Consider the following 18,467-nt stretch of genomic DNA (forward strand, 5'->3'; position numbering starts at 1 on the left):
AAAATTAATCTGTTCATTTTAACAGAAAGTCTGTTACCTGGGACGTTAAACCCCAAGCACTCACTCACTGTTACCTGAGTGATGCTAGAATGTATTCTGCTCTTATGACATGATATTGTGTCATATTCAACATAACTTCCCGTTTGCATAATAGAATATTTATTTGATTTATTTATTTATTTATTTGATTGGTGTTTTACGCCGTACTCAAGAATATTTCACTTATACGACGACGGCGGCTAGCATTATAGTGGCTGGAAACCGGGCAGAGCCCGGGGGAAACCCACGACCATTCGCAGGTTGCTCTCAGACCTTCCCAGCCAGCATGAGCTGGACTTAACCTCACAGTGACTGCATTGGTATAGAATCTATATCTTAAATTAACAGAATACAGATATGCAACAGAACAATCTGCTGCACTAATAGAATACATTCTAGCATCACTCAGACATCATTTTCTGTTAAAATTGAGAGATTACCCTTTTGGGTGTCTTATAATCCCTGGTTATACACCAGGAAAAACTGGTGGTTCGAGATCGGCTCTGACGATTACCCCAGCGAAAAAAGGTGGCCTAAATTAAGCCGGCTCCGTTCATGCCACGGTTTTGTGATCCGCCATTCCGACTGGTCTAAATTAGAGTGGCTCGGCTTGGCCCGAGTTTTCGTCCGAGTTAACGTAAAACGGCAATTGCCGGCTCAGGTGCCTACTAATTCCGGATGTGACAGGTACAAGTTCGTGCCCCACTGTAGGCGAATCAAATGTTAGATTTACTGCTTGACGTATAATCCCAAGCAGCCTTAAACTGGTCAACTGAACAGAGCTAGTTCCAGAGCTAACTGAACTGAACTACGCAGATATATATTAGTTATTTAATTGGTGTGTCAAGAACATTTCAATTATGCGACGGCGGCTAGCATTCTGAAGGAAGAGAACTGGGCTCGGGGAAACCCACGACCATCTCACTAATTACGACCGGAGAGGAAGTCAACAAGAACTAGACCTGAACTCACAACAATCACATTGGCGAGAGGCTTCTGAGACATTGCGCCGCGCTGGCATGCTAACCTCTCGGTCACGGAGGCCCCACGTAGACATGTAGGCGGATGGCCTATGGGTGTATGTATATATAGAGAGAGAGATGCCTCAGTGGCGTGCCAAAGACACTAGACATAAAGTCCCACAGGGTGGGTCAGTAGCTTGCCGACCAAAAAGAAGTTGTTCCAAGAGTTGATTTCTCAAGTTCCTTTAGGCAGAACTTGACTTGTCCAAGTAAAACATTTTCACAATGCTAACAGTTTTGGGAGAACCTCTAGCAAAGTCAGAATGAGCCTCCAGAGTTGTTACACAATGATGGCTCAAGGGAAGCAAAGTGACACAAAATCATTCACACATTTATTGTCAACGAACGAGCTACAACAATACAACCAGGAAAATATGTTACATGTTAGTTCATTTGTACTAGAACCCACTAAACCGGCTGTGAAAACTTCAGAGCTCTTCGTCAGCTGTTTTCACAAACTTTCATCACACATGGAGACCTGTATGCTTACGTTTCATGCCACCCCAGAGTAATTTCACCCCACAGGAATTTCTGAGACTACCTAGCAGAGTGTTCGTGAACATTCGTATCCATCTACATCACACATTATATACAGTTTGAAAATGAAAAACTGAAGGACTATTTACATATCTTCATATTTTTCATGAGGTTGTCAATCGCCAATCAACTACTGTCAGTTTATCTCCAATGCCAAAATTCGAAAAGACGCTTTCCTAAATACTTCAGGTTGAGACAGGCAGGACGTTAAGTCCAAAACGATCTTAATATGCACGTAAGCTGACAATAGCAAGCAACACATACACCTTCCTACACCTACAGTATCCTGAACATTCATACTTAAACAGTATTTCTAGCTTTGCAAATAAGTGGAATTTTTTTTCAGCACTTGTCTTGCTATGTTTACATCTTGCCAATACACGAAAAAAAACGATACCTTCATACTTAAGAGTATTAAATGCCGACATCATTATTGAGAATTCCTTGTACATTGGTAAAGGAGACTTGCATGTAATAGGCTTAAGAACACTTCATTCAGTCCAGCGTGCTCCAGTTGTATTTTCACACATCAAATGCTTGATACTTTTCCCAGCTTCAGGAAAGTTTGAACAGAAATGACTCCCACGCATTTTCATGTCAAGCTTCAAATATTACAAAAATTCATTTCTAGGTATTACTATTTTTCATGCTGTTGCCTTCTTCTGTTCTTTTTCCTTAAATTCTTGTATTCTACGCTCCAATTCGGGCCGGAAATGTCGAATTAAACCCTGAAACAGAAAATAAACAAATGAAGCCAGTTGCAACTATGAATCCCTTCAGCCAATAGAAATAAAAAAAGTCTGTTTACATGTTGCAAGGGTTAAGATTTAACACAGACTGTAAATCTTTTTAGGAATGTATGTGTGTATGCTTAGGTTTTATGTCCTACTTACCAATTATTCCGTCCCATGACGACGATGAGTAATTAAGTGCGTGTACATATATTGTGTTTTCTTGTGACAGAGCGAATCCATGTCGCCAAAGTGCTGCCGCCAATGAAGCATCAAGCCGAAGACACCAGATAGGACACCTCATCCAGTCACTTATAGGCATTATACTGACACTGGGCCAATCTGTCCGGTCTCATTGCTCTAACCTCTCTGTGCTGAGTGCCAAACGAGGCAACAAGAGGTATCATTTTTAAAGTCTTTAGTTTGACCTGAGCCTGGTTTGATCTCAAATCTCCCGACTTCCAGCCAGATGCTAGATTTTCTAGGGGCCAACTCAGACATTTACAAGCATTTTTTGAAAGTCAGTCAAGTCCTGTGGTAATACATCGCTCACACAAGCCAGCATTTATAAGATCGCTGGTGGACACCTCTGGCAGGACACCAAGGGCAAAACTAATGGTCTTCATACACTTTGTCCAGACAAGACACAGGTTTTTGTACCAGGTCCTTAGGCTGTCGATAAGTGATCGTGGTATTTCAAACCCGAATGGGTTTAGGGAGTGAGGAGGGGGGAGGTGTCGTTCTTGTGTGGTTTGATCGTATGACTGTCAGATGAAGGAAGATTTCTACAAAAGATTACAGCAAACTTTTGTTTTGACTCACCTGTGCAGGCCAGGCAGCTCCATCTCCCAGAGCACAAATAGTGTGTCCTTCAATCTGCTTACTAAGCTCCCACAGCATGTCGATCTCATCTCTCTGGGCTTGTCCGGTCACTATAGGAGAAAAAATTGACATTAACATCAGATCTGCAAGTAACACTGGACTGAAGGAGACACATGAATGCAAAACTTCACCTCGTACATGAAGTACTGAAATTGTGAATTTTATTTATTTATTTCATTGGTGTTTTACACCGTACTCAAGAATATTTCACCTATACGACTGTGGCCAGCATTATGGTGGGAGGAAACCGGGCACAGCCCGGGGAAACGCACGACCATCCACAGGTTGCTGGCAGACCTTCCCATTTACGGCTGGAAAGGAAGCCAGCATGAGCTGGAATCGTGAATTTTGTAATTTGCATAAACAATATCCTCACAGAGCATCAGCAACGGAACATCCCCCTGGCGCCCTTGTGCTTAACAAATAAACCTCTGCTCAGTAGATCCAGTACTAATGAGTCACCAACCCTATACACAATACACAAAGTCATGAATTTGTTTTCTTACAGTTATTAACATGCACACATCGCATCAACGATGAAACCCCTTGTGCCATGGAGCTAAAGCTACACACAAACTCCGCATATTTAAAAGGTACAGTGCAATCCTAACTTTCCATCCTATTGGGCAGGTGGAGGAGGGTCGGATTTTAGCGCTGTCATCTGTGTACTGTGGTTTCACCATCCGCAGGGGGATATCACAATAGCTTCGCACAAAGAGGTGTCCGCTGAGGTCCAATGCTCTATCCAGCCGTTGTTATATGTACGAAACCAGTCGGCAAAATCCCTTTACTAATCAGGTTGGTTCTCAGAACAGCACAGTTTTGTGCTGCATCATGTACTCATGAATAACCTATCCTATACACAAAACAGTCGCACTTTCTCAGTCATACGACCATGACGAGTTATAACGTGTGTGTCTTCTTGTTACAGGACCACCAAAGCACTACCGCCACAGAAGTATCATGCTGAAGACACCAGACATGACACCCACCCAGTCACATAATACTGACACCAGGCCAACGAGTTCTGTTTCCTTGCTCTAATCTCTTAGTGCTGAGTGCCGAACGAGGCAGCAACAAGTACCATTGTTTAAAGTATTTGGTATGACATGACAGAGGTTTGATCCCAAGTCTCCCGGCTTTGATGCCAACACTCTTATCCTTAGGCCACCGAAACAGTAAATTAGCTGGGTGGGCAGGAAAGAAAGGTTACAGGATTTCCTACGACATACTCACCAAAGCGATTTGTCATGTTCATCATCCAGCCAGTACCTTCTCTGCACGGTGTACACTGAAGATAACACAAGATAACGGTACATCATCTGATTGTTAACACTGACATCTCCAATATGGAACCATTTGGTTATTATCAGCTCCTACATGCAATGATGCCGTACGTGGGAAGGTCTGCCAGCAACCTGCGGATGGTCGTGGATTTGCATCAGGCTGCGCCCGGTTTCCTCCCACCATAATGCTGGCCGCCGTTGTATAAGTGAAATATTCTTGAGTACGACGTAAAACACCAATGAAATAAATAAATAAAAATAAATACATGCAATGATGAAAGGCTTCACAAGATACTGTTTGGAAAAACGACTAGTTGGAATGCAATTAGGACATGATCTGGTCCTTGTAATTTTTTAACGCAGCAATTCACACACAGCAGATTACATCATGGGAACATGGATGTGGTTTTGTTTTATTCCCTCGTTGTTAAATGCTCCACACAAGAATGTTTCCCTTACACAACTGAGGGTGAAAGGAACCAGAAGTTCCTGGTTTAAACCACTGACATTTGGCAAGGTACTGACAAACTTTCCCACACATGACATAAAAGACATTCAGATCGTATTGGCAAAGGACGAGTTGTCTTCAACAAATGTTAGAGTGCACAAGTAACCACTTAGCCATAACTGACTTTTTAAATCAATAGTAACTGTGACATAACTACTTTCAATTCAGCCGTCTACTTTTGAACTCCTTGATCTCCTTCTCCTTAAAATGACCTCCGTCTCCTTAAACTGAAAACCATGATGAAGGAATCCATGGATTCTCTGTGCAAGTCTGTGACTGAGCTCGCACCCTGTGTGTTCTTGTCATCACAAAAACATTATCTTATTACGCCACGATATGGCTGAAATATTGCCGATGTGGCGTTAAGCCATAATCATTCATTCATTATCCCATTAAAACCACTTAAGCCATAATCAGCTCCCCATGTGCCTCTGACCATCAGTAGCATTGTGATAAGGCAGAAGTTTCAAGCCAACACTCCTGCAAAAATTATTTATTTCATTGGTGTCAAAAGCCCATCCTCATTAAAATTTCCATTCGTACAATGGCAGTCACATTTATGGATGGTGAAAACCTGTGTGCCCAGTGTAAAACCACCACTAGGATTGCTATGTAATGGAAAACCTTTGCATTAGTGTTGTCGTACTCCGCTTGTCTCAAGGTAGACATGTTTATAAGCGGGTAGGTGGTGGAGAGACAAGCTTTGTAACACTTACCTGTCCACAGCTCTCGTGTTTATAGAAGTCCATCAGTCTGGCTATACACTTGACCACATCGGCTGACTTGTTCATAACAATCACAGCGGCTGTCCCCAGCCCAGTCTGAGCCTGGATAAGCCCATCAAAGTCCATGGGCACGTCATCACACACACTGAAACACACATAAGAAAACAATGATTTAATACAGCTCATTGTTCCTTAACGTCATGCTCAAGGTTTTTTGACTTCCACAATAGCTATGAGCTTTATTTGGGGAGGAAACCACCGCCCTGAATAAACAGCTGACCTCTGGCAAGTTTCTGATAAACTCTCTCACATGTGACAACCTGATAAAAGGCAAAAACAAGGTTCAGATGACATTAGTTGAAACAGCTGCTTCCTTGGGTTATGTTCACGACTCACGTCTGATTGGGTACAACTAATAGCACGGCGTCGCTTTTGATTATTTCAATGTGCCTGATTTAGCTGCATCTGAATAGCAATGTCTTGGTTATGCTACATCACAATAAGATAAACTTTTTAAACTTCCTGTGGGATACTTTGTCCATGTACCCGTACATTTGGTCTAGTGTTGTCTTATCTTTTGTTGTCTTATCTGTTGTCACTTGGATGATGACAGTCAGGTTTACGGACTGAGACAACCAGAATGAGCCTGCAGATAATTATTAACTCCTGCTAGGAACATGACAAAGGTACTGAATAAAAGCCACATCTGAAACATCAAGTACTGCACTTAAACAGTCAACCTAATCAGTGGCAATGAGCCAATGCTTCACTTGAAACAATTTACTTTTTGGGAACATGAGATGTGGAGGAGCCACTGGGGATTATAGCTAACAGGTTATCCCAGCCCCCGATGACACCCCCGGCATGTCTCTCAATCAATTCTCTTTACCTGACAAAATTTACCTTTTGGGGATAAGGGGTGTGGAGGATCCACCAGGGATTACAGCTAACAGGTTATCCCAGCCCCCGATGACACCCCCGGCATGTCTCACATTCAATTCTCTTTACCTGACAATATTTACCTTCTGGGGATAAGGGGTGTGGAGGATCCACCAGGGATTTACAGCTAACAGGTTATCCCAGCCCCCGATGACACCCCCGGCATGTCTCTCAATCAATTCTCTTTACCTGACAATATTTACCTTTTGGGGATAACGGGTGTGGAGGATCCACCAGGGATTTACAGCTAACAGGTTATCCCAGCCCCCGATGACACCCCCGGCATGTCTCTCAATCAATTCTCTTTACCTGACAATATTTACCTTTTGGGGATAAGAGGTGTGGAGGATCCACCAGGGATTACAGCTAACAGGTTATCTCAGCCCCCGATGACACCCTCGGCATGTCTCTCAATCAATTCTCTTTACCTGACAATATTTACCTTTTGGGGATAAGGGGTGTGGAGGATCCACCAGGGATTTACAGCTAACAGGTTATCCCAGCCCCCGATGACACCCCCGGCATGTCTCTCAATCAATTCTCTTTACCTGACAATATTTACCTTTTGGGGATAAGGGGTGTGGAGGATCCACCAGGGATTACAGCTAACAGGTTATCCCAGCCCCCGATGACACCCCCGGAATGTCTCTCAATCAATTCTCTTTACCTGACAAAATTTACCTTTTGGGGATAAGGGGTGTGGAGGATCCACCAGGGATTACAGCTAACAGGTTATCCCAGCCCCCGATGACACCCCCGACATGTCTCTCAATCAACTCTCTTTACCTGACAATATTTACCTTTTGGGGACAAGGGGTGTGGAGGATCCACCAGGGATTACAGCTAACCGGTTATCCCAACCCCCGATGACACCCCCGACATGTCTCTCAATCAACTCTCTTTACTCGACAATATTTACCTTTTGGGGATAAGAGGTGTGGAGGATCCACCAGGGATTACAGCTAACAGGTTATCCCAACCCCCGATGACACCCCCAGCATGTCTCTCAATCAATTCTCTTTACTTGACACTATTTACCTTTTGGGGATAAGGGGTGTGGAGGATCCACCAGGGATTACAGCTAACAGGTTATCCCAGCCCCCGATGACACCCCCAGCATGTCTCTCAATCAATTCTCTTTACCTGACAATATTTACCTTTTAGGGATAAGAGGTGTGGAGGATCCACCAGGGATTACAGCTAACAGGTTATCCCAACCCCCGATGACACCCCCAGCATGTCTCTCAATCAACTCTCTTTACCTGACAATATTTACCTTTTGGGGATAAGGGGTGTGGAGGATCCACCAGGGATTACAGCTAACAGGTTATCCCAACCCCCAATGACACCCCCAGCATGTCTCTCAATCAATTCTCTTTACTTGACAATATTTACCTTTTGGGGATAACAGGTGTGGAGGATCCACCAGGGATTACAGCTAACAGGTTATCCCAACCCCCGATGACACCCCCAGCATGTCTCTCAATCAACTCTCTTTACTTTACACTATTTACCTTTTGGGGATAAGAGGTGTGGAGGATCCACCAGGGATTACAGCTAACAGGTTATCCCAACCCCCGATGACACCCCTGGCATGTCTCTCAATCAACTCTCTTTACTTGACAATATTTACCTTTTGGGGATAAGGGGTGTGGAGGATCCACCAGGGATTACAGCTAACAGGTTATCCCAACCCTCGATGACACCCCCAGCATGTCTCTCAATCAACTCTCTTTACTTGACAATATTTACCTTTTGGGGATAAGAGGTGTGGAGGATCCACCAGGGATTACAGCTAACAGGTTATCCCAGCCCCCGATGACACCCCCAGCATGTCTCTCAATCAACTCTCTTTACTTGACACTATTTACCTTTTGGGGATAAGAGGTGTGGAGGATCCACCAGGGATTACAGCTAACAGGTTATCCCAACCCCCGATGACACCCCCAGCATGTCTCTCAATCAATTCCTTCAGAGGAATCGACATTTCCTCCTCTACTGTCATAGGGTTGTTCACATGACCTGAAATGTTGAATAACTGAAACAAAAAATACAAATATTTTTTGTAAAGTGAAAAAGTAAAATTTTCATTGCACAAAATTGATTCCTGCACCATTAAAAATGTCACAACAACACAACGGAGACTCCAAAACAGGATACTGATACAGTTTTATTTTCAATTTTCTCCCCATATTAATTTCTTAAAGGAGAAGAAAACATAAAAATGATGCCAAAATCAGATGAAAGAGCGTCAAAAGTTATTTGCAAATATTACCTTTAATACTTTTGGGGATTTTTTTTTTTTTTTTTTGAAAGGGTATTTGAAAATATTTTTGTATGGTGGGTATTTGGGACCAACTTTTGGTATTTATCGTTGTTACATAATAATGTTCTACATAAGGATGTGATGCTTGTCACATAAAATGAAAAATAAATTTATTTGAATGTAAATTTATTGTTTATATTGAAACATATGCATTTAACATAAATTAAAATAATATTTATGAACATATCAAAAATATAAATATGATCCAAATAGAAGTTTAATGCATTTGTTAGCTGAAAAGAACAAATTCTAGTACAAAAATATTTATTAAACCAGTGTTACATCTTTTTTTATGACATTATGAAACAAAGACTATAAATACCAAAAGTTGGTGCCAAATACCTACCACACAAAAAATTATTTTCAAGTGTCTTTTTCTCCTTCAGGAAAAATCAGAAAAATATTGAAGGAATTTAGGAATAACTTTTCGCACTTTTCATCTGAGCTTTATGTCATTTCTGTGTTTTCTCCAATTTCAAACATCCATATCTTTCTAAACATAATTTAATTTTCAAGTAACCAATTTATGCTACCACAATATCAAATCACGTTCACTAGATTTGGTGCATTATTATTTCATGTTTTTAATGAATTTATGATAAACTATTTTATGAAATGTAATTAAAATTACTAATTAACTAATTAATGCTACGAACAATGTCAAATCATGTTACCTTTGTGCCTCTGTTTCTCTCACGTCCAAACGAAGCAAACCATTCCCCTCCTCGTCTACAGATAGCCTGGCAAGAGTCAAAAACAAAGCAATCATTATGCAGTCTTTCCACAATTAAGCCAACCCCTCACTTCTCACACCAGATCCAGATCCCCCCCCCCCTCCGGCACCTCAAAAAAGCTAATTCAACCTTTTCCACTGAGACGAATGTCATTAAAAGCATATTTTAATGACAAAGTAATATGGGATGAAACGATGACAAGAGCAAAACTGCCACTCAAATACATCTCGCTCATCATCATTTTACTTAAAGTGCCACTCTGGTCAGAATACAACTTGCGTAGAAATATTACAATGATATGAAAGCCATCCTATGGGGTAAGCCTAACACTATGTTTCAACAGAATTCTGATGAGTATCACTATTTAACCCATATAACTGAAGATTACTTGAAAAACAAAATCTTCGGCTGTGTACGTAAAATTTTCCTAATGTGACATGAAAATATTCCCTGTATGACCTCGAATCAGGCAGATGTGACGCTGAGTAAGGCATTTATGCTGGGATAATGTCAAGAGCACTTGAAAGGGCAGCATCATTTGTGAATACATGTCAGCGATTGATGACGTCATATGTTCATGGGTGACATCACACCAGGCAAAGTGGAAGGGACAGAAATATTTTGTTTCCGTGTACTCTGACGAAACGTACACTACCGGTTTTAATTCACGGCAATATCTTCACAATTTAGGAAAGCAATTAAGACTACCCCAGTCTTAATCAATTCACCTTGCTTTTAAGACACAGATGTTTTGACACCAAAGCAGCTCTTTCACAATGTTCTAGGTACACATCACATCATTTGATTGGTGAATTATTTTTAGAAGTACTCACCGGAGCAACGGCGACTGTCTCTACGTTAGCAACTGTTGTCGGGCAGCCAAACACGCCCACATCTGCAGGGAATGGAGGCTTCAGGCGTGGTTTGCCTTGTTTACCCTCTAGAGATTCTATCAGGGCCTGTCAGGAGGCGGGGAAAAAGACTGAGTATTTACACTTCTTCCACACTTAAAGCTATACACGAAGAAAACGAAAATTTCATTTAATACAACCCAATTATATTCAAACGCATTTGCTCACTGTTTTACTCTATAGATCTATTTCATGACATTAAGAAACTAAAAATCTAGGTTGAAACCAAAACTGCCTTGTCACACAGACTATCAGAAATACACTAATTGTACTCAAAGGGGTTTCCTAACATAGACTATCAGAAATACACTAATTGTACTCAAAGGGGTTTCCTAACATAGACTATCAGAAATTGTACACAAAGAGGTTTCCTAACATAGAGTTTCAGAAATACACCAATTGTACACAAAGAGGTTTCCTAACATAGAGTATCAGAAATACACCAACTGTACACACAGAGGTTTCCTAACATAGAGTATCAGAAATACACCAACTGTACACAAAGAGGTTTCCTAACATAGAGTATCAGAAATACACCAACTGTACACAAAGAGGTTTCCTAACATAGAGTATCAGAAATACACCAACTGTACACACAGAGGTTTCCTAACATAGAGTATCAGAAATACACCAACTGTAAACAAAGACGTTTCCTAACATAGAGTATCAGAAATACACCAACTGTACACAAAGACATTTGTAACAGTAACTTACCGTTTCCTCTCCACAGATGTACGCTCCAGCTCCTCTGTGCACAAACACATCAAAGGGGTAGCCTGATCCACACGAGTCCTTCCCCAGGAAACCCGCCTCGTACGCCTGAAATTATGTTTATTATATTTGAACCTTCATGAAAAGTTCATACCTTATCACTTCATCTTTATGTGACCTTCCGAAAATAGATTTAATTATTGTAATTCATTGGAGTGAGCTTAAATCAGGAGCAGGTTTCTCCAAAATAAAAGTTCAATTTTGTTTTTAGTCAATCCTTACCTCATTGATGGCCACCTGAAGGTTTGAAGCTTCATTGTAAAACTCCCCTCTGATGTAGATGTATGCTGGGGATAGAAAACACACACAAATTATCAAGAGGGGTAAAACAAGTAGACAGTCAAGACAATGATTTCATGTATGTCATCAACAAGGGTGAAAGCTCTCAAAAAAAACCTGCTTCACGCTGGTAACTTGCTGGGTTTTAGCATTCCACTATCAGCCTCATGGTCAGCTGAAGGGTTAGTGTGGCTCAATAAGTGGGCATTTGTGATAACACAAATAAATTAAAAAGCAAGAAATTGTTTATTTCGTTTTGCGACCACTATTTCAAGAAAATTAAGATCCATATGTTTGACCAACAGATGAAGAAAAGTACATGATCTATGACACTATCAGGTAAAAATTCAAACTGCTTGGCAGAGCCTTCTTAAGGTAAACTGTTCCTGACCTTTGTACTTATTTCACAAAGGTATCACATCCCAGTTCTATGAATATTAAAAAGACCTGTTTTCATTTCTAAATTCAAAGCCACTATCTAATTGTCTGCTGTTATGTGCGGAGTCACAACTACCTCCAGTTTCCTACAACAACAACTGGGCTGAAACAGAAGGGTCGAGAATACACAAGAACGGTAGAGTTACCTGCCCTTGCTCCCATGGCTCTGCCCGCCACAAGGCAGCCCTCGATCAGCTTGTGTGGGTCGTGTCTCATGATCTCCCTGTCCTTACAAGTGCCTGGCTCCCCCTCATCAGCGTTCACAACCAGGTACTTGGGCCTACACACAAACAGCAACATTTACTTCACATTTATTCATTTGATTGTCGTTAAACACCATACTCATCACAGGTTTTAGAACGTCGGCCACGAAGTGGGCAACCCCCGGGGTCGGGTCATAGCAAAGACTTTAAAAGTACTTGCTGCTGCCTTGCTTAGCACTCAGCATCAAGAGGTTAGAGCAAAGGAAATGTGGCTGGATGGGGTGTCATGTCTGGTGTCTTCGGCAAGATATTTCAGTGGCAGCATGGAGTCTCCCACCCACAAGAAGACACAATATAGGCACTCACACCCAGTGACTCGCAGTCATCATATGACTGAAAAATTGTTAAGTACGACGTTAAACCCCAATCATACATACATACATCAAAGGTTTATGCAGGGGGTGCCCTCAGACGTCCTATTCTGTCAAAATGAACACCAGTGTTATAGGTAGAGGACACAAAAATGCCCAGTGTGAACAACCGACCCCTTTGGCAACAGACTTTACCACATGTTACATACAGACTTGCACACGATATTGGTGGAAGACAAATGGTTTTCAATGGATATTAGATTGCGTAAATGGTAACACCAGCCATTGATCACTTGTTGTCATCAAAATCCCCTAAGCAGTAAAAACATGGAAATCTATTAATTTCTTGTTCAAAGCCGGTTGTTTTATCTCCTATCAAACAAACTTCTCTTATTTTCAATGGGCCATATGTGTATATTTCTGTATCCTGCAGCCATGCCATGCCTGTTAACTAGGTTATCTCCCTTGATTCAGGCGTGAAAACAGTGATGTGGCTAGAGTGATCAGCCTTTTGTCTAGCTCAATAATTTCTAATATTTACCCGACTCCACGTTTACTCGTTGAATTAAAAAACGCAGTTGGTCCATTTTGCAAGGCACACTGAAAAACAAAGTTGGCAGATTTCTGGTGTGCATTAAAGAGAATAGGACCTTCATTACCACGCCTGCAAGTGTAAATCCATTTCCGCGTCGAAATGCTGTTGAAATCCACACAAATATTTCCTTTTCCGTTGTCAAACTAACTATGTGCTGTCATGGTGAGTCGGGTTTACTAAAATCTCTAAACCACGGCAAAATATACGGAAATCAACCTAACAAGACAAGACAATGCAACCAGTTTTAAAAGACAATTTCAGCCATGTTCTCATCAATTAATTCTAGAGGTCCCAGTCAAGGCTTGTGGCTGTCATATTAGGGGTAGAAATGATTTTTAAAAACTCCTGTCACAGAGACAGGTAGATTTTTTTTGTACCTGTCACCTACAGGTATCTACCTGTTCGTATCAATCTGGATTTTAAACAGTATATAAATTATTCTGCGCTAGCGCTACCGATCACCACTGTCGCATTTTGTGAATAAATGATCTCAGTTTGGCGAAATTATTTTCCCTCAACATCGCCACCTTGGTGCAGGAATATCAGTCTATCCTGTTACAAGAATGTTCGGTTTCAGTAGCATTTTGCTTTTTCTTCAATTTTCTGTCGGGACAGAAGCTTCTGCACAATTGATCTTCAATACAAAACTTACTTGCGGGAGTTCAGTTTGTACTGGTGTATACATGCACTTCCCAATCAAAGGAAACAACTGAGGACAAGCTTCCGCTCTGTGTGCTTTCCGATTTATATGTGTGTTTCTAGAGTTGCTCCCCTTTACACCTGACGCCACGCTTAGTTCGAGCCTCGACCGACAAAAGTTAGCAACGCAGTACTGAAGCTGTACACTTTTAGGGGACAGGAAGAGGTCGGGACTATAAATATTAACTTCACATTTTATTACTTGTTTATTTGACTGGTGTTTCACGCTGTACTGAAGAAGATGTTATTTTTTGAAGGGGGCCAGCAACTCGCACGGACTGTAAATGAAATGGTGAGAGACTAGATCCTTAGTCGTGCGTGACACTTCCATTTTTGATTGATTCACTAATCTGCGTTGACTGTTCTCTAGTTCACGTTGACTGGCACTTGTTGACACTCTAGAAAATGGCTTCTAGAAGATCTTATTTTACCGTTGCTGTGATAACCGAAGGGCATTTTACAATGTTGAAGCTACTTTTCACCTCGGAACTGAAAGAGTAAATACGATAGGTTCGCTGATGACGGCCTTGTTCACTAAATGATGTTCTAACAGTATTGACTTGCTCGGGCTGTAAATGACGAAATCTTGCAATAACATTTTGATAATGGGAATGCCAAGTGAATATATAGACTTCACAAACATAGACATGCATGGATATTGACTTAAACATGATTGTGAACTTTACTGAGCCTACTTATCGCTGCCACAGAAGAATTTTTCTGTGATCAGATTTTTTGCAGTTAAATAAAACGAATTTTATGTGTATGAGTGATTGAAAGCGTCTTTTTCTCTTCAATCCTCCACAGAAATTGACATGTGCAGCTGTTTTAGAGTGGATGTACAGGCCCACTTCGTTCCACAAAATGCCTTGCGAGACACGTTGAGGCAGGTAAACGACAGAAATTGTTGAGAATAGACCTCAACATCTAATTTAATTGAACTTCCCTTTGCGCTGAATTTGACGAGTCTTTTGCGGGAAAAAACTGTTACATGGTTACTCAAGTGACAAATAATATATGCTGTCAGTAACCGTTATACTGGGCTCAGCTGAGGACTAGCCAGTACCGCCAACGCCTCACTCATTATGAGGGTTACTGACTCCGTATATTTCTGTATCCTGTCACTGAGTAACCATGAAATATGTATGTATGCTTAGGGTTTAACGTCATACTTCATAAAATTTTCAGCCATATGACGACAAACTACGTAAGTAATGTTACACAGCAAGGTAGTGACTCATACTAGAAACACCATCCAATCACTGGAATCTTACAAAAATATTAATCACCTGTCTGTTTTAAAATAACATGGTACACATGAATGATTGTGGTACATGTATTTAGTTACCTCAAGCATTCAGCATCAGTCCAATCTGCCTGCAGGTAAACAATTTCACTCTAAAAACTCACACCCCTCCTCATATTTGCTTCATGTTTGCTTCCCTTCCAGCCGTACGTAGGAAGGCACCCAGCAACCTACGGATGGTCGTGGGGTTTCCACCAGGCTCTGCCCAGTTTCCTCCTACCATAATACCGGTCGCCGTCGTATAAGTGAAATATTCTTGAGTACGGCGTAAAACACCAATCAAATAAATAGATAAATCATATTTGGAAGACACTAATTTCCAAAGCCATCTGAAGTGCCAAAACCAGCATCATAAATCATCTTGTAACAGTAATCCAGTCATTTAAACTTCTCAATCATCTGCCACGTTTTGAATTTGAACTTCCAGCAAAGGGGAAGAGTTGCATACATTTTATCCCAACTTCATATATTCCTTACAACACATATGTACACAGTTTTTGCGTTTGGTAAACAGCATCTGGAGTACCTTCCGTCATCTGGTTTGTTCATGAAGCCCCACTTCATGCCCGTGGGGAAGCCTGCGCCGCCCCGCCCCCTCAAACCAGACGTCACAATCTCCTTAAGGATCCACTCATTACCCTTCAGAATGATTTCCTTTGTCTTGTACCAGTCACCCTAGCAAATAAACAAAGCTACTTCTTTAGTTAAAAAAAGCAAGGATACGTGGTCCGGTAAGACAACCTATGAGGTCTTAAAATATGGTAAAACCCCTACAATTGTGCCCCCCACAAATAGCATTTTTTTGAGGCAAAAAAATTACTTTTAATGCTGAAACTGCAGTATAAAGTCTATCCAAACAAATCTCAACCATCTTTCTAAGATCAAGGAACTGTCAGAATCTGCCAAAGCAGCAGTTCTATACACATTTGACCACAATTTGGTGTTCAACATCATACTCAAGAAGTTTTCACTTACTGTATTTCACTTGAACTTATAAGCCATTTAAGAGGGGGTTTTTTTTGTAAAGTTTGATTAATTTCTTCTCAGACAAATATAAGTGTTGGCATCAAAACTATAATTTTAAGGCCATTAAAATGCTACTGAAACTACATTTTTACATACCAAAATTTGGGTCTACCTCATTTGAAGGTTACTTCAATTTTTTTGCAAGTCCAGCTCATGCTGGCTTCCTCTCCTGCCATACGTGGGAAGGTCAGCCAGCAACCTTCAGATGGTCGTGGGTTTCCCCCAGGCTCTGCCCGGTTTCCTCCCACCATAATGCTGGCTGCCGTCGTATAAATGAAATATTCTACGGCATAAAACTCTGATCAAATAAATAAAATATATACTTCAATTTGAGAAAATAAACTTACCCTTGACATGGCCCCCTTGAGCTTCCAGTCATGACGACCGTATAAGTTGGTGAAGATACGATCTTCATCTTTTAATGGACCAAACTTGGTCTGAAAAACAATGTTAAAAAAATTACAACAATAAATACATGAAAAACGCCCTATAAACGATCAAGTTTTCAACTGGCTGTAAATGATATGGGAACAGATGACAAGAGTGCTTATAATACAACCAAAATAAAGTCCCCAGCTCCTGTTCCAGCTGGACAGGAGCTAGGAGCCAGAAGTCAGCTGTCACTTCTACGACAGAAGTCAGTATTATAGGTTGAGGAAACCAGACTGTCTGGGTTTAAAAAAATACTGATTTCTGCTAAATTACTGACAAACATTCCCAAACATTCACACACAATATTGCCGGAAGACAAGTGCCCTTCAACAACAGCTGTACTATGTAGACAGGGGTCAAAACGTTCCACTTACTTGTTCTACACAGTACAATAGTTATCAAAGGGCAGATCCCCAAAAGCCTTTGTGGAGACCTACAAAATCCTTGTCCAGTGCCAGGTTTAACCGGCAGTGAGTGTGGTCATTCAATAGTTGATTCCCAGGAGAACATCCACTCAACAAGATACTTACCTTTTCTGGTTTCTTTTCCGCAGCGGTTGTGTTGGATCGAATACAACAGATAACTGCAGCTGTAGACTGGGGACGAGCTGCATACAAGAAACAGAAACAAAGATAATGAATGTTTTCTACTCTTCACTCACCATATTTTGAACTTTGAGATTTTAGGTAATGTCATAAAGATTACATAATGTTGTCGATTTTTGTATCACCTATACCCAGCCTGAATACCTTTTTGCTCTGCTTACAGCATTATTCACTTTAACCTTCAAGTTGTACCTTCATTAAAGACCTACTGAAGATTTGTTTAAGATGTTAATAACCGTAAATCTTTCCGAACTGTGGTGTTAGCTCTGTTCCATTGGGTATCCTTCATATCATTTTAATATTTCTGGCTTTCCCTTGAGACTGAAGTAGCAACTGGGAATCGCTGCACTTCTGTCAAAGGTAAAATTGCTAGCCTTTGACCTTAGTCGGACTAACAGCAGTGGATCTTTTGACCGGTGAACTAGGGCTATCTTATCTGCTGAAATCTGTAATTTGTAGGCCTAGGCTAAAGCATTAATCATTGCACAAAACCTATTTCCGAACAATACCTTAACATTATTACATGAACACTTCTGTAAATAGATTTAATCCGATCACTTCCGACGGAGGATCATTTTCATAATGATAACAACTTACGATAAACAACCGCGAGAGAGAAATGATATTATAGATAAATATTTACAAACAATCAGTCAACCTTCAACATTTTACAACAACAACAAAACTTGTCGGAAAAAAGACTTGGTCTTGACAGCTTTGACAACATCTTCTTGGAATGCACATCAGAAAACAATTAAGACATTTCAAGCTAAATTTAAACTTCTTTTGATCATTACCAATGGAGTGGCGCAAAGCTCCAGACAACTTTGCTAAACTTGACATTTTGAGGCCTGTTTTCGTAATACTGCGGCCGAGAGATTTTTATGCAATAGGCCAGTCGTTGTCGGGCTGAATAAAATCAGAACATCCATTTGATAATATTAAAGTGACAAACTAATTAAAAATATGCTGGTTAAATAAATCTTAACTTATTTCTAATACAACTGCTGAGATTTTTTGGTAATTAGATGGAAAATAATATATTCAGCCCGTAGCCGACTTGCTTTGACAGACGATGCATTTCGCGGCAGAAGATGAAAGA

General features: G+C 40.9%; 2 protein-coding genes across 2 annotated transcripts; both read right to left on the reverse strand.

Moving 5' to 3' along the window:
- Positions 1–1,384: 1,384 nt before the first annotated feature.
- Positions 1,385–18,256, reverse strand: LOC135463291 (NADH dehydrogenase [ubiquinone] flavoprotein 1, mitochondrial-like). Its single transcript, XM_064740545.1, is given in 15 exon segments — positions 1,385–2,326; positions 3,152–3,261; positions 4,448–4,502; positions 5,722–5,875; positions 8,422–8,542; positions 8,545–8,707; positions 9,670–9,735; positions 10,563–10,688; positions 11,355–11,459; positions 11,634–11,698; positions 12,275–12,408; positions 15,829–15,977; positions 16,676–16,765; positions 17,291–17,367; positions 18,163–18,256. Coding segments are annotated over 15 exon segments (1,545 nt in total). The 5' UTR covers positions 18,209–18,256; the 3' UTR covers positions 1,385–2,242.
- LOC135463906 (uncharacterized) lies at positions 6,475–7,551 on the reverse strand. The gene is given in 3 exon segments (XM_064741370.1): positions 6,475–6,613; positions 6,993–7,078; positions 7,531–7,551. Coding segments are annotated over 3 exon segments (246 nt in total).
- Positions 18,257–18,467: the final 211 nt, after the last annotated feature.

The sequence above is a fragment of the Liolophura sinensis genome, chromosome 3 (genome assembly GCF_032854445.1).
Source record: "Liolophura sinensis isolate JHLJ2023 chromosome 3, CUHK_Ljap_v2, whole genome shotgun sequence".
NCBI classification, from domain to species: Eukaryota; Metazoa; Mollusca; class Polyplacophora; order Chitonida; family Chitonidae; genus Liolophura; species Liolophura sinensis.